This window comes from Aotus nancymaae, unplaced genomic scaffold, assembly GCF_030222135.1.
Source record: "Aotus nancymaae isolate 86718 unplaced genomic scaffold, 86718_ANA_hifiasm-v0.15.2.pri h1tg000040l, whole genome shotgun sequence".
Taxonomy (NCBI): Eukaryota; Metazoa; Chordata; class Mammalia; order Primates; family Aotidae; genus Aotus; species Aotus nancymaae.
Window position 1 is genome coordinate 18,074,008 of NW_026988454.1, and position 16,076 is coordinate 18,090,083.

Here is a 16,076-nt window from a genome sequence, read left to right on the forward strand (position 1 = left end):
GCAGTGAGCTGAGATCGCACCATTGTACTCCAGCCTGGGTAACAAAAGCGAAACTCTATCTCAAAAAAAAAAAGGGAGGCCGAGGCGGGTGGATCATGAGGTCAAGAGATCGAGACAATCCTGGTCAACATGGTGAAACCCCGTCTCTACTAAAAATACAAAAAATTAGCTGGGCATGGTGGCGCGTGCCTGTAATCCCAGCTACTCAGGAGGCTGAGGCAGGAGAATTGCCTGAACCCAGGAGGCGGAGGTTGCGGTGAACCGAGATCGCGCCACTGCACTCCAGCCTGGGTAACAAGAGCGAAACTCCGTCTCAAAAAAAAAAAAAAAAAAATTAAAGCAACAGTACCCTTCTAAAGAAATATTGAAGTCTGATCTATAAAATTTAAAATTCGATCCACTAGGTGAAGTTGGTAATGAGAGGTTACCTATTTTATTGTTCACTTAATAATCCCTTGCATTTGTATATATGCTTTATATGCTTACTAAAGAACTCTTTTTTTTTTTAATTGTCATAACTACTTAAGGTAAATCTATGTTATAGGGTAGGAAGTAGGCATGGAGAGATAAGTAACTTGTCCTGATCCCGGAGTAATCCTTAATGTAGTCAGAACTGTAACCTGAATCTCTTAACCCCTGTATCAATGGACTTTTCCTCTGATACGCTTTATTAATCACTTTATAGCTTTCCTTTCTTTCTTTCTTTTATAGAGTTAATTATTTGTATTGTAAAGAATTTTAATAGTCCTGGGGACTTCCTTGAAGGATCATTTTCATTTTTGCTCAGAAGAAAGCTCTGGATCTATCAAATAAAGAAGTCTTTCGTGTGGGCTACATATATAGATGTTTTCATGAAGAGGAGTGAAAAGCCAGAAGGATATAGACAAATGAGACCTAAGACCTTTCCTGCCAGTAACTATACTGGCAGTAGCCGGCAAATGTTACAAGAAATTCGGGAATCCCTTAGGAATTTATCTAAACCATCAGATGCTGCTAAGGCTGAGCATAACATGAGTAAAATGTCAACTGAAGATCCTCGACAAGTCAGAAATCCACCCAAATTTGGGACACATCATAAAGCCTTGCAGGAAATTCGAAATTCTCTGCTTCCATTTGCAAATGAAACAAATTCTCGTAGTACTTCAGAAGTTAATCCACAAATGCTTCAAGACTTACAAGCTGCTGGATTTGATGAGGTAAGAACTTTTAAAGACAATGGATTCTTCTTACCTTATGCTACATAACATTTTTGGGGTGAAAACATGCCAAAATGTTTCCTTTAAGAGAATTTAACCGTGTGTACAAATTTAGATATTCTATCAGCAAAGAATGTTATGTTTACAATTCCATTAATTATTATAACAAAATAATTGTTATTTCCTTAGTTTCTTCTGTGATATGTATCACTAAATTCTGGAGTTTCTGGAATTTAAAAGGCCAGGTCATGAAGTCAGAATGGAAGTGCAGTTGAAGAAAGCCACAGGTGAGGGTAGGGGAAAGACATCTGTTTGTGTGAAATACAATGGTGAACTAAGTGTCTGTTGGGGAAATGATAGTTCCGAGAATATGAAATGTAACTTCATAGTAGGGAGAAAGAATTATAGTTATGGGTTTGTGTAAGCAGTTGTGTTCTCAGGCCCAAATCTTAAATTTACAAAAACTAACAAAATTTCACTTCAGGCTAACTATGCCAAGTCTTTAATATTTATCTTCAGAATTCATTTTGAAATTTTTTCATAATCCATATATTTAATGATTTTGTTTAGATTATCAATGAAATTTGTTTCTTAACGATAACATACCTTGTGAGCATGAATATTTTAGGTGTTAGGAGCCATTTTAGATAAATATTGGCAATGTAAAATGTGATTAAATGTGAATAATCAAAAGTTAGGCTGGGTACAGTGGCTCACACCTATAATCCCAGCCCTCTGGGAGGCTGAGGAGGGCGGATCACCTGAGGTCAGAAGTTTGAGACCACTCTGACCAACATGGTGAAACCCTATCTCTACTAAAAATACAAAATTTGCCGGGCATGGTGGTGCATCCTGTAATCCTACCTACTTGGGAGTCTGAGGCGGGAGAATCACTCTGCCTCCAAGAGGCAGAGGTTGCAGTGAGCTGAGATCACAGCATTGCACTTCAGCCTGGGCAACAAGAGGGACACTCCATCTCAAAAAAAGAGTTAATTACATTTTTCACAATTATAGTAACATGTTTTCCTCATTGCAAAAAAAATATTACCTATTCTCTCTTAACAATTTAAAAGTATAAAGAAGAAACTGAAAATTACATTTAGCTACACTGTATAAAGATAACTACCCTTAAAATTCCTTCACTGTTTTTTTATGGAGTTTTTTTTTTTTTTGTGACCAAATTTCCATATATATCTGTATTTAATTTAAAAAGTGAGAACCTGACCAGGCGCAGTGACTCATGCCTGTAATCCCAGCGCTTTGAGAGGCCAAGGTGGGCGGATCACTAGGTCAAGAGATCGAGACCATCCTGGCCAACATGGTGAAACCCCATCTCTACCAAAAATACAAAAATTAGCCAGGCGTCGTGGCACACACCTGTGGTCCCACTACTTGGGAGGCTGAGGCGGAAGAATCACTTGAACCCAGGAGGCGGAGGTTGCAGTGAGCCAAGATTGCGCCACTGTACTCCAACCTGGCAACAGAGCAAGACTCCGTCTCAAAAAAAAAAAAAAAAAAAAATGTAAGAACCTAAGTATGCATTATAGCAAAAGATTTAAAAAGGGAGATTTACAACTAAACTATAAGGGAAAAAAAATTCTTTTTGGCACATTCTATTTACCTATTTGATTAATATTATTTTCTATCATTTTTATACTTAAGTGTTCTAAAAATACTGGATTTAAACCAGGAAATAGAGAGAGGAAGAGGAGGGAAAGACATGGGATAATGTTTTTCTGGTTAGTATTTAGAGGATTAAAGAAATGGCTTGAGTGGAGATTGTCCCAGGCACTTTCTTCCTAATCCCTTAGCCAAAAGGCAAAGAATAATTATTGATCTTATTTTTTCCTTTTACATTAGCTAAGCAAAGAGAAGTTATGAAATCACATAGCTATAAAAGCCCCTAGTGGTAATGTGTTATGTCAGTTAAGTCACCCAGTAATATGTACTTAGGGAGCTCTTACTATGTGTGCACCTCACCCATCAGTCAGGATAGCAAGTTATACCAGATGTGGCCCATATCTTTAAGGTAATTAAAAGTTTTGTTTTCTTTTTCTTTTTGAGACAGAGTCTTGCTCTGTCGCCCAGGCTGGAGTGCAGTGGCATGATATTGGCTTACTGTAACCTCTACCTCCCAGCTTCAAGCTATTCTCCTGCCTCAGCCTTCCGAGTAGCTGGGACTATAGGTGTGCACCACCATGCCCAGCTAATTTTTGTATTTTTAGTAGAGATGAGGTTTCACCATGTTGGCCAGGATGGCCTTGATCTTTTGACCTCGTGATCCACCTGCCTCGACCTCCCAAAGTGGTGGGATTACAGGCGTAATACCATGCCTGGCCTAAAAGTTCTTTCTAATAAAGACAGTTTTAAGAAATCTAAGGCATTGGTCAATGCTCTAGTCCTTATTGGTAATAATAACAATAATTGGTTTGTATTACAAAGATATGCTTGTGCTTTTTTTTCATTAGAGTTCTACACAAATAATATGTTAGCTTTATTATAATTACACATTTCAAATTGTCACGAGATTGCTTTATGAAAGTATTTAGACATTTATCATTCCTCATTTGTCCAAATAATGAAGTATGGCATTATTTATACCAATGGTGATATAAAGAATCTGGCAGTCTACTTGTACTTCCTTGAATCACTCATTCTGGTAGCATCCCATGATCTTGTAGAGTTTATCTTGTTCAAGATCCTAACTTGGTATTTCAAAATTGTTATCTAGTTTTCACTTCATTCTTTTTTATCATTTCAGAAACCCTAACCTACTCCTTTTATTAGCTATGCCAAGTTCAAGATAGTGCCTTTTTTTTTTTGAGAATATGTTTCTGGGCCGGGCGCGGTGGGTCACGCCTGTAATCCCAGCACTTTGGGAGGCCGAGGCAGGCGGATCACGAAGTCAAGAGATCGAGACCATCCTGGCCAACATAGTGAAACCCCGTCTCTACTAAAATATAAAAATTAGCTGGGCGTGGTGGCGCGCATCTGTAGTCCCAGCTACTTGGGAGGCTGAGGCAGGAGAATTGCTTGAAACTGGGAGGCAGAGGTTGCAGTGAGCCGACAATGCGCCACTGTACTCCAGCCTGGTGCCTGGTGACAGAGCAAGACTCTGTCTCAAAAATAAATAAATAGGCCGGGCGCGGTGGCTCAAGCCTGTAATCCCAGCACTTTGGGAGGCCGAGGCGGGTGGATCACGAGGTCGAGAGATCGAGACCATCCTGGTCAACATTGTGAAACCCCGTCTCTACTAATACAAAAAAATTAGCTGGGCACGGTGGCGCGTGCCTGTAATCCCAGCTACTCAGGAGGCTGAGGCAGGGAATTGCCTGAACCCAGGAGGCAGAGGTTGCGGTGAGCCGAGGTCGCGCCATTGCACTCCAGCCTGGGTAACAAGAGCGAAACTCCGTCTCAAAAAAATAAATAAATAAATAAATAAATAAATAAAATAAAAAGAGGATATGTTTCTGATGACCTTGTAAAATTAAAAGCTCAAATATTTCAAGATTAATTTTCTCATAGGAATAAATGTTAAATAGGACTGATGCATTCTTGGAGCACGTAATACAATCACTGGGATATATTTTTGCTTATAAGCATGAAAACCAAAAACATAATTATGTGGACATATTTTCTTATCACATAAGACTTCTGGCCAGGCGCAGTGGCTCACGCCTGTATCCCAGCACTTTGGAAGTTCAAGGCGGGTGGATCACTTGAGGCCAGGTGTTTGAGACCAGCCTGACCAACGTGGTGAAATTTGTACAAAAAAATGCAAAAAATATTTGTATAAAAAATACAAAAAAAAATTAGCCAGGCCTGTTGGCGCATGTGTGTAGTCCTAGCTACTTGGGTGGCTGAGGTAGGATAATTGCTTGAACCTGGGAGGCAGAGGTTGCAATGAGCTGAGATTGCGCCACCGCACTCTATTGCGCCTGGGCAATAGAGCGAGACTCTGTCTCAAAAAAAAAAAAAAGACTTCTAGCTGGGTGCAGTGGCTCACACTTGTAATTCCAGTGCTCTGGGATGCCAAGGCAGGAGGATTGCTTGAGCCCAGGAGTTCAAGTCCAGCCTGGGGAACATAGTGAGACCCTGTTCCTACAAAAAAATTTTTTAATTAGCCAGGTGTGGTGGCATATGCTGATAGTACCCAGGTACTCAGGAGGCTGAGGTGGGAGGATCATTCAAACCCAGGAGATGAAGGCTGCAGTGAGTTATGGTTACACCACTGTACTCCAACCTGGGCAACAGAGCAAGACCCTGTCTCTAATGAAAAAAAAAAAAAGACTACCATTCCAAAGTTACTGATTTGAGCATGCTCTTTTTCACACTGGCACTAACACCTCAACTTGATGAAAGCTTGATTGATGTTTTTACAGATATAAAAAATAGTTTAAAACATAGCAATAAATATTCAAACATAAAGGTTAGCATAGTAATCACCAAAATCACAAGGCTGAAATTCCACTGCATTTAACAAGAATATGGGCCAGGCGCGGTGGCTCACATCTGTAATCCCAGCACTTCAGGAGGCCGAAGTGGGTGGATCACTTGAGGTCAGGAGTCCGAGACCAACCTGGCCAACAAGACAAAACCTTTTACATATTTAATTAAAAAGTATGTAAATTAGCCAGGCATGGTAGCGGGTGCCTGTAATTCCAGCTTCTCAGGAGGCTGAGGTAAGAGAACCACTTGAACCCAAGAGGCAGAGATTGCAGTGGGCTAAGATCATGCCGCTGCACCCCAGCCCGGGTGACATTGAGGCTCTGTCTCAAAAAGAAAAATGATTCCCAGAATATTGGTAAAGGGTAATGGGTGCTAATTTTCTTACCAGCTGAGGTGTTACTGCTGTGTAATAATAGCATAAATACATATACAGTTCACTTGACTTAACCAGTTTTAAAATTAAACACTCATTGATTGGGTGATTTTTATTAGTTTACATTTGCACATATATGATTTTAACAAAAATCCAAATAATAATGCTTTAAGCAAGATAGTGATTCAGTTTATATAATTATCATTAGCTCAGTGTCTTAAAGATTTCAGAGGTTAGGACTCTTAAGAGTCTCTTGAATTTTACTCCTTGGTGGCAACATGCTGTAGCACAGGTATCATATCTGTTGCCTAGGAAACAGGATCTAGGAAGGGCCAGTATTTGGATCAAGCAGGCATGGCAAAAGTTTTATGGCAACCCTTGCTTTTTCTGACAAAATCACTAACTTTTTCCAAGAACAGGAGAAGGGACCTTAGGTAGGCAATAACTTCTTACCACATCCTTTCTTTGGTTGGTCTCACATTCTTCTCTAATCATTTCACATAGGAGGATCATCTGTCAGTAGCCTGTTCACCCAACAGTCTTACTAAGTCATTTCTCGTTTAAAAATGTCATTTGAAATACTGAATCTTCTAGGACAAGTAAGTAGTTGCCTCCCTCTTGAAAAATGCATGTCAGCATACTTTCTGCATGATAGTGAATGATTTATGTTTACATAATACATAAAGTTCAAGGAGTGGAAGAGAGTAGCCAACATTTTAGCTCCAGGCACTGTGGTTGATGCTTTACATGTTTTCTTACTTAATCCTCACATCAACTCTGTGAGCCTATTACAAGCAAAGAAACTGAGCCTTTGAAATGTGAAATAACCTGCCAAGTGTCACGCTACTTTACAGAGTTGCTAGAACTCAAACCTACATCTGTCTGATTCCAAATCCTCTGTTATTTTTATCATACTATATAGTGTCCTAAAGTCTTCATCACATAATCATATACAGTCTAAGTATCTTCTTTTGTCTATTTGCATCCCTGTAATATAGTTCTCTGAAAACGTAATCTCTAAGAGGATAAGAACCAGAACTACTATATACAATGGCAATATGCTTAATAAAATACTTCAGTGATACAAAAAAGTTGTTTTTTTTTTTTGAGATGGAGTTTCACTCTTGTCAGGCTGAAATGCAGTGATGTGATCTCGACTCACTGCAACCTCCACCTCCCGGATTCTCCTCCCTCAGCCTCCCAGATAGCTGGGATTATAGACATGCACCACCATGCTTGGCTAATTTTGTATTTTTAGTAGAGCCAGGGTTTCACCATGTTGATCAGACTGGTCTTGAACTCCTGACCTCAGGTGATCCATCTGCCTCAGCCTCCCAAAGTGCTGGGATTACAGGTGTGAGCCACGACGCCCAGCCCAAACAAGTAGTTTGTGATATTTTGATTGCTACCTTTTTAACAATCTGATTGTCTGTGATTATTATATAAGAATTAGAAATGATCAGAATCATGTTGCTATGATCGTACCCAAAAAAGTTAATCCTAATTCCAGCCAACAATGGTGTGTTGAAAAAAATAAAAATTTAAAAAATTAAAATTTTTTCATCCTAGGAGGAAATAGAAATATGTTACATAAAGGTGAAAATGCTAAAGAAACATTTGAAGACAAAAAGAAACATTTGGAAGATTTGAGGATTTTCTTTTCTTTTCTTTTCTTTTTTTTTCAAGACAGTATCTCGCTCTGTTGCCCAGACTGGAGTGCAGTGGTCATCTTAGCTCACTGTAACCTCCACTTCCTGGGTTCAAACAATTCTCATGTCTAACCTACTGAGTAGCTGGAATTACAAGTATGTGCCCACATGCCTGGCTAATTTTTAATTTTTTTTGCAGAGATTGGGTTTCACCATGTTGGCCAGGCTTGTCTCAAACTCTTGGTCTTAAGTGATCTGCCCACCTCAGTGCTCCAGAGTGCTGGGATTACGCAGTATTTGAGCCACTGCGCCCGGCCTGTTTAAGTTCAGATTTTGTGTGACGTTTTTAGTAGCTACAAACAAAACATTAATATTATGGTTTGGGGTCCTGTTCTTCATAATTATGGATTTCTCTAGTGGAACTCATAGTGTTCTTTCCCTTGTGTTACTTATAAGATTTAAATTTTGTTTCTTTTTTTTAAACTTCATATCAGGATATGGTTATACAAGCTCTTCAGAAAACAAACAACAGAAGTATAGAAGCAGCAATTGAATTCATTAGTAAAATGAGTTACCAAGATCCACGACGAGAGCAGATGGCTGCGGCAGCTGCCAGACCTGTTAATGCCAGCATGAAACCAGGTGATTTATCAAATATTTTATTTTCTCATCTCTTCTTATACTGTATAGTTTAAAAATACTGAAGTCTATCAAATCTTCGTTCTTATAAATTATAAAAGCATCCCAGTAAATGAAAATCTCAAATTAAGATAACGTTATAGTGTTACACCAAAATGAATTTAAGGATTTGGGGCCCTCACGTTTAAAAGTTAATAGATAATTCAGATAAGCAGCAGTCTTTACTGAGATTTATTTGATTGGTAATACTGCAACTGAAATACATCTGTTTTCTCTCCAAATTCCATCATTCAGACTACTCTTTTTTCTTTTTATACATTTTTTTCATATTATGAGAGTAAAATATTATCAATGTAGAATATTTAGAAAACAAAACATCACTGTTAATAACAATATTTTGGTGTATTTTGTTTCCCAGTCTTTTCTCCTGTGGGAAACTGGAACGAGTTTATCTGTGTGTATTTTAATTCTTGTCGCTTAAGCAAAAAATGGAATCATACTAAAACCTACTTTTTTCACTTAAATATACCATGTATAAATTTACTTGTTATTAAATTTTCTGCAGAATAATTTTAATAGCCACATTAAAATAGACTTATTTGCTGAGTACAGTGGTTCGTACCTGTAATCCCAATACTGTGGGAGACCTTGAGGCAGGAGGATCACTTGAGCCCAGGTGATCCTGCCACTGTACTCCAGCCTGGGCAACAGCTAGACCCTGTCTCAAAAAAAAAAAAAAAAAAAAAAGATGTATCATATACTTTAATCTCCCATTTTTGGACAGCTACTTTGTTTCCTTTTTTATTTGCCATTATAGACAGCACTTCAGTAATTATCCTTATAGCTAAATCTTTGTACATACCTAATGATTTCTTAAAAGTAAGTTTTAGAAAACTTAAAAAACGTTAAGGGTTTTCACAGATACTGCTGTCTAGAAAGGTAGTACCAATTTATAATTTTTTTATTTTTTAGTTTTTTGAGATGGGGTTTCACTCTGTTGCCCAGGCTGGAGTGCAGTGGCACAATCTCACCTCACTGCAACCTCCGCATCCCAGGTTCAAGCAGTTCTCCTGCCTCAGCCCCCCAAGTAGCTGGGATTACAGGCATGAGCCACCAGGCCTGGCTAATTTTTGTATTTTCAGTAGAGACAGGGTTTCACATGTTGGCCAGGCTGGTATCGAAGTCCTGACCTCAAGTGATCCGACCACCTCAGCCTCCCAAAGTGCTGGGATTACAAGCGTGAGCCACCGCACCCGGCCAGTAGTACCAATTTATATTCTCCATATCAGTTTGCTATGAGAATGTCTATGTTTGTAAAGCCTGGTTATTATTATTTTTGTCTGTTTAATGGTTATGGAAACACCATCTTATTTTACATTTGCATTTCTTTGATCACTGCATTTGTTTATTGCTTATTTTCTTAATTGCCACTTTACCTCTTTTAATTTTGTCTTTGCCTTTTTTTTTTCCTTGTGACAGAATTGCGCTCTGTCACCCAGGCTGAAGTGCAGTGGCACGATCTCAACTCACTACAACCTCTGCCTCCCAGGTTCAAGCGATTCTCTTGCCTCAGTCTCCCCAGTAGCTGGGTCTACAGGCATGCACCACCACACCCGGCTAATTTTTTGTATTTTTAGTAGAGATGGGGTTTCACTATGTTGGCCAGGATGGTCTGATCTCCTGACCTTGTGATCTGACCACCTGAGCCTCCCAAAGTGCTGGGATTACAGGCGTGAGCCACCACACCAAGCCATAGATCAATTCTTAAAAGATGAAGACAGGCTGGGCACAGTGGCTCATGCCTGTAATTAGTTCCAGCACTTTGGGAGGCTGAAGTGGGCAGATCACGAGGTCAGGATTTCGATTCCAGCCTGACCAACACGGTGAAACCCCATCTCTACTAAAAATACAAAAATTAGCCAGGCGTGGTGGCATGCACCTGTGGTCGCAGCTTCTCGGAAGGCTGAGACAGGAGAATCGCTTGAACCAGGGAGGCAGAGGTTACAGTGAGCCCAGATCATGCCACTGCACTCCAACCTGGGTGACAGAGCAAGACTCTGTCTCAAAAAAAAAAAATTATAAGAGGGCTGTAGTCATTCTTCCTATTAAGCAGATTTTTATTGGTCAACCACTGTTTCAGGCTCTTTGCTCTGCATTGGTTAAGTTATTGCCCTTTTGTGGAGCTTACATTCTGTTAAGGAAGATCAGATAATCACACAGATATGTGTAGAATTACAGCTATATATAGTGTGAATGAAGAGAGGAAAGTTACGTGGTACTGTAGACTCATATAATACTGGGTGTTTTTTTGTTTTGTTTTGTTTTTTACCTAATCAAGAAGATCAGAAAAATCCTTCCTCATAAACTGATAATAAAGCTGATATCTGAAGAAGTACAGAGTTAATGGGGATGGGTTTAGTGAGTGTCCTTGTGCTTGGCTGCTTTGGCAGATTTTGATGCAACACCAAAAAAAAAAAAAAAAAAGAAATGAAAATGCTTGGAGCACTGAAAACAGGATTATGAAATGTGACTGGAGAAGTCCATAGAGGCCTGACTCTGCAGAACTGTTTATTAATTTTATTCTAAGAGCAGCGGAAAGGTGTAGAAGTGTTTTAAGCAGGGTGACAACATGATTAGATTTGTATTTCAGAAAGATGGCTGCAGTGGATGAGAATGCATTAGGAGCAAGGACAGATAAGAAGGCAGGTGTGTGTGATAGGAGACATAGCAGTTTGTGAGGGTAATTTGGACTTGGGTAATAGTGAAGAAAATGAATGAATTGAGAGGAATGGGAGCGGTAAAATTGACAAGGACTTGGTAATAGATTACATGCAGGGTGTGATGTTAGAAGGGGATAACTCTTAGGTTTTTGGCTTAGAAAAATAGATGGATAATAATACCCTACATTAAGAAAGGAAATGTTAAGAGAGAATAGAATTGGGTGGGAAAGATCATAAATCTGGCTTTAGTTTTCCAAGTGGAGACATGAAGTAGGGAGCTGGATATGTATGTATGAGCCATGATATGAAATAGGTCACTTAAGGGATGTTACATAAATCAAAATAATAAGATGGCCTGCAACCAAGCTTATTATTTAATAGCTAGTAGGAAGGGATAAACCTGCAAAGGGGACAGAGAAGAAATAGCTAAGGCCAATGGCTCATGCCTATAATCCCAGCTCTCCAGGAGGTCTAGGCAGGAGGATTACAAAGTCAGGGGTTCGAGACCAGCCTGGCCAACATGGTGAAACCCCATCTCTACAAAAATTACAAAAATTAGCTGGGCGTGGTGGTGTATGCCTGTAATCCCACTTACTTGGGAAGCTGAGGCAGGAGAGTCACTTGAATCCAGGAGGCAGAGTTGCAGTGAGCTGAGACCTCTCCATTGCACTCCAGCCTGGGTAACAGAGCAAGACTCCATCTCAAAAAAAAAAAAAAAAAAAATAGAAAGAGCTAAAAGAGAAGGAAGAAAACCAGTAAGGTTTTCGGTGTTTTGGAAGCCAAAGTAAGAGAATGTTTCAAGAAAGGGAGGGAATGGTCAAAATGCCAAATACTGCTAAGAAAGAGATATTGACCAAGATGAGAACTAAAAAATAATCTTGTTGGCTTTAGGATGTGGTGTATTAGTTTGCTAGGGCTGCCATAACAAAATAACACAGACTAGGTGGCTTAAACAATTGAGATTTATTTTCTCACAGTGCTGGAGACTAGAAGTCCAAGATTAACTTACTGGCAGTTCTGGTTTCTGCTGAGGCTGCTCTCCTTGGCTTGCAGATGGCAGCTGCCTTGCTGTGGCCTCATATGTGTGTCCCTCTGCATGTGCATGTGTCTGGGGTCTCTGTCTCCATGTCCAAATTTTCTCCTACAGGGATACAGGTCATATTGCATTAGGACCCACCTTAATGACCTAATTTAATCTTAATTACCAAATACAGTCACATCTTGTGGTACTGCTGGTTAGGACTTCAGCATATAGATTGAGGATTCAGCCCATAACAAATGAGGTAACTTGTGTCATGGGAACATAATTCAGACTGGAGTGGGTAGAGAACTAAATAGGAGATGTAGTAGCAAAAAACACAAGGTATACCTTTAAGAGGTTTCTCTGTGAGGAGAGAGTGAGGACATTAGCAAGAGTAATGCTTTCAAACCATCTATGGTGAAGACCTTTGATTTTTCAGATTTCTAATTCATGAATTCAATTCATAATTTAATAAAATACAATAAAATAAATTATTAGAAAATGAAAATTTAAGTGCTAGGCATGGTAGCTCACGCATGTAATCCCAGCACTTTGGGAGGCCGAGGCGGGAGGATCACTTGAGCTCAGTTGTTTGAGACTAACCTGGGCATCATTGTGAAACCCTGGCTCTACAAAAAATTAGCAAGGTGTGGTGATGGGTGCCTGTAGTCCCAGCTATTCAGGAGGCTGAGGTGGGAGGATTGCCTGTGCCAGCAAGGTTGAAGCTGCAGTGAGCTGTGATTGCACCACTACACTCCAGCCTGGGCAATAGAGTGAGCCCTTTTCTCAAAAGAAAAAAGGTTAAAATTTTAAATGACATAAAAATATAAGTTTAAATATTTTATTATGATATTTAACAGACATAAGTTTATTCTGTCAAATTTCTATAAAAGTTTCTCAATCCTCACTCTCAATTTCCATACTTATCTCATGGAAGGCCAATATCAGTTTGTGGACCAGCATCAGCTAACACTTTGAGGTAGAACTCTATATATGGGAGTGGAAGAAGAGTCTTTTTTTGTTTTTGTTTTAAGTAAAGACTTAAACATGTTTAAAAAGTAATTGGAAGACTCTAGTCAAGAGGATGAAATTAAATAATCAAGAGATCCTTGAGGATCAAGTAAGCTTCTTGAGAAACCAGGAGGAATAGGATCCAAAGCATAGCATGAGAGAATATTAGCCTTGGATAGAAAGAGGTACAGCCATTTTTCTCTAACAGCAGCAAATAGGCCTAGGTTATGTAGGGAAGCTAAGGTAGTACTTTCTGATGCCTGCTGTTTTCTCTGAAATAGAAAAGCAAGTCATTTTCTAAGAGTGATGAATGATGGATGGGGCAGGCAGTTTGAGGAGACTGAGGACTGGCAATAGTGGAGACTATAGAAAGAGTAGAGTTTCCTGGTGGTGCTGAGGCCATTGAAGGATGCTGATCCTCAGTTATAGTAGAATCAGTCTGCCCATTGCATCACTTATTCTTGTGAGTGTGGAAAAAAAAGAAAGATAGCTGGAATTACCCCTGACTGAAGTTTCACTAAACAAGTCCAAAAAAAGGTAGATAATATTGCTGAAAGGGGTTTTTTTGTTTTGTTTTGTTTTGTTTTTTTGAGACATGCATGAGCCAGTGCACCCAGCCTGAAAGGGTAATTTAATCTGAGCATACTCTTTTGCCTTTATCGGCTTCTTCTCTCCAAAGTCCTTGTCCGTGGCCTGGCTGCCTTTTAGATCCCATCCAATATCACTTTCCCCACCTCATTTACTGTTCTGCAGCCATATTGGGTTTATTTTCTTGGAAAATACCAAGCTCCTAAGGACCTTTATGCAGTCTTTTTTTTGAGACAAAGTTTCGCTCTGTCACCGAGGCTGGAGTGCAGTGGCGTGGTCTCGGCTCACCACAGCCTCTGCCTCCTGGTTTCTGGCGATTCTCCTGTCTCAGCCTCCCAGGTGTCCTGTCTCAGCCTCCCGGGTAGCTGGGATTACAGGCATGTGCCACCACAACCAGCTAATTTTTGTGTTTTTTGTAGAGGTGTGTTTAACCATGTTGGCCAGGCTTGTCTCAAAGAACTCCTGATGTCAGGCGATCCTCTCGCCTCGGCTTCCCAAACTGCTAGGATTACAGGCGTGAGCCACTGTGCCTGGCCTATGCAGTTGTCACTCATACATTATCCCTCAGAGGAGTCTTTTTTTTTCTTAAGACAGCCTCGCCGTGTTGACAGGCTGGAGTGTAGTGGCGCCATCTCGGCTCACTGCAACCTCCATCTGGGTTCAAGCAGTTCTGCGTCAGCTTCCTGAGTATATGGAACTACAGGTGCACGCCAGCTAATATTCTGTACTTTTAATAGAGACGGGGTTTCACCGTGTTGGCAAGGATGGTCTCGATCCAACCTCGTGATCCGCCCTGCTCGGCCTCCCAAAGTGCTGGGATTACAGGTGTGAGCCACTGTGCCCGGCCTTAGAGAAACCTTTTTAGACCACTGATTCTTATCCCTTTCTATCTTCCTGTTACTCTCTATTATTTGATGCCATTTGTGTTTCATTCACAGAGCATTTATCATACCCTGAAGTTACCTTGTTTATTTATTCACTTGTTTTTTGTCTGGCTCCTCCTTCAAAAATGTAGGTTCCTTGGGCCAGGGATGTTCTGTTGCTTACCAAGTCACTGGATTGCTTAGAGCAGTGCCTGGCATATAGTTGATGCTCAATAAATATTTAATGAATGAATGAAAAGGAGGAGATCCTGGAGAAAAAGAATAGAGAGGGAAGAACAAAGTGATAGACCATGGATTTAAGTTGGATAAAATGTGTCATAAAGAGGAGGGCCAGGTGTGGTGGCTCAGGCCTGTAATCCCAGCACTTTGGAGGCCAAGGTGGGAGGATTGTTGGAAGCCAGGAGTTTGAGACCAGCCTGGGCATCTTATGGAGACGCTGTCTCTGCAAAATTTTTTTAAAAATAGTCTGGGCTCAGTGTCTCCTGCCTATAATCCTAGTATTTTTGGGAGGCTGAGGCAGGAGGATCACTTGAGCCCAGGAGTTTGAGACCAGCATGGGCAACTTAGACACTATCTCTACAAAAATTAAATAAATTAATTAAATAATTAGCTGGGCATGGTGATGCATGCCTGTATTCCCAACTACTTGAAAGGCTGAGACGGGAGGATTGCTTGAGTCCAGGGGCTCAAGGCTGCAGTGATTCATAATCATACCACTGCCCTCCAGCCTGGGTGACAGCAAGACTGTTTCAAGAGAATAAAAATTTTAAAAGGTGGTCTGATAAAGTAGGGGATTAATCTTGGAGCTCTTGGCCAGACACAGTGGCTCATGCCTGTAATCCCAGTGCTTTGGGAGGCCGAGGTGGGTGGATCACCTGAGGTCAGGAGTTTAAGACCAGCCTTACCAACATGGTGAAACCCCATTTCTACTAAAAATACAAAAATTGGCCAGGTGGGGTGGTACCCGCCTGTAATCCCAGCTATACTGGTAGCTAAGGCAGGAGAATCGCTTAAACCCAGGAGACAGAGGTTGCAGTAAGCCAAGATCGTGCCACTGCACTCCAGCCTGGGCAACAGAACGAGACTCTGTTTGAACAAAAACAACAACTTGGAGATCTTGATAAGGGCTGCTACTCAGTAAAGTTTAAAAACTTTTGCAGTAGGGGCCGGGCGCGGTGGCTCATGCCTGTAATCCCAGCACTTTGGTAGGCCAAGGCGGGCGGATCACAAGGTCAAGAGATCGAGACTATCCTGGCCAACATGGTGAAACCTGTCTTTAAAAAATTTAAAAAAACTTTTGCAGTAGGAGTAAACAAAAGAAGTAGCTTGGTCTGGGAGTATAAAACTTAAAAGTAGTGATTCTGGCTGGGCACAGTGTCTCACGCCTGGAATCCCAGCACTTTGAGAGGCCGAGGCAGCAGATCACCTGAGGTTAGGAGTTCGAGATCAGCCTGGCCAACATGATGAAACCCCATCTACTAAAAATACAAAAATTAGCCAGATTTGGTGGTGGGCACCTGTAATCCCAGCTACTCAGGAGGCTGAG

General features: G+C 40.6%; 1 protein-coding gene across 4 annotated transcripts in view; it reads left to right on the forward strand.

Moving 5' to 3' along the window:
* Nucleotides 1-16,076, forward strand: part of LATS1 (large tumor suppressor kinase 1) — a 53,157-nt gene that overhangs the window by 11,152 nt on the left and 25,929 nt on the right. For 2 of the 4 annotated variants that reach the window (XM_012452451.2, XM_021669853.2), the window contains exons 2-3: nt 712-1,196; nt 8,162-8,309. In XM_012452451.2, the coding sequence (XP_012307874.1) occupies nt 852-1,196; nt 8,162-8,309 (493 nt within the window). In that variant the 5' untranslated portion in view covers nt 712-851. Of the gene's footprint in view, nt 1-704; nt 1,197-1,393; nt 1,484-8,161; nt 8,310-16,076 lie in introns of those variants that run through there. The other 2 variants (XM_064360581.1, XM_012452462.2) reach the window with 2 other exon arrangements.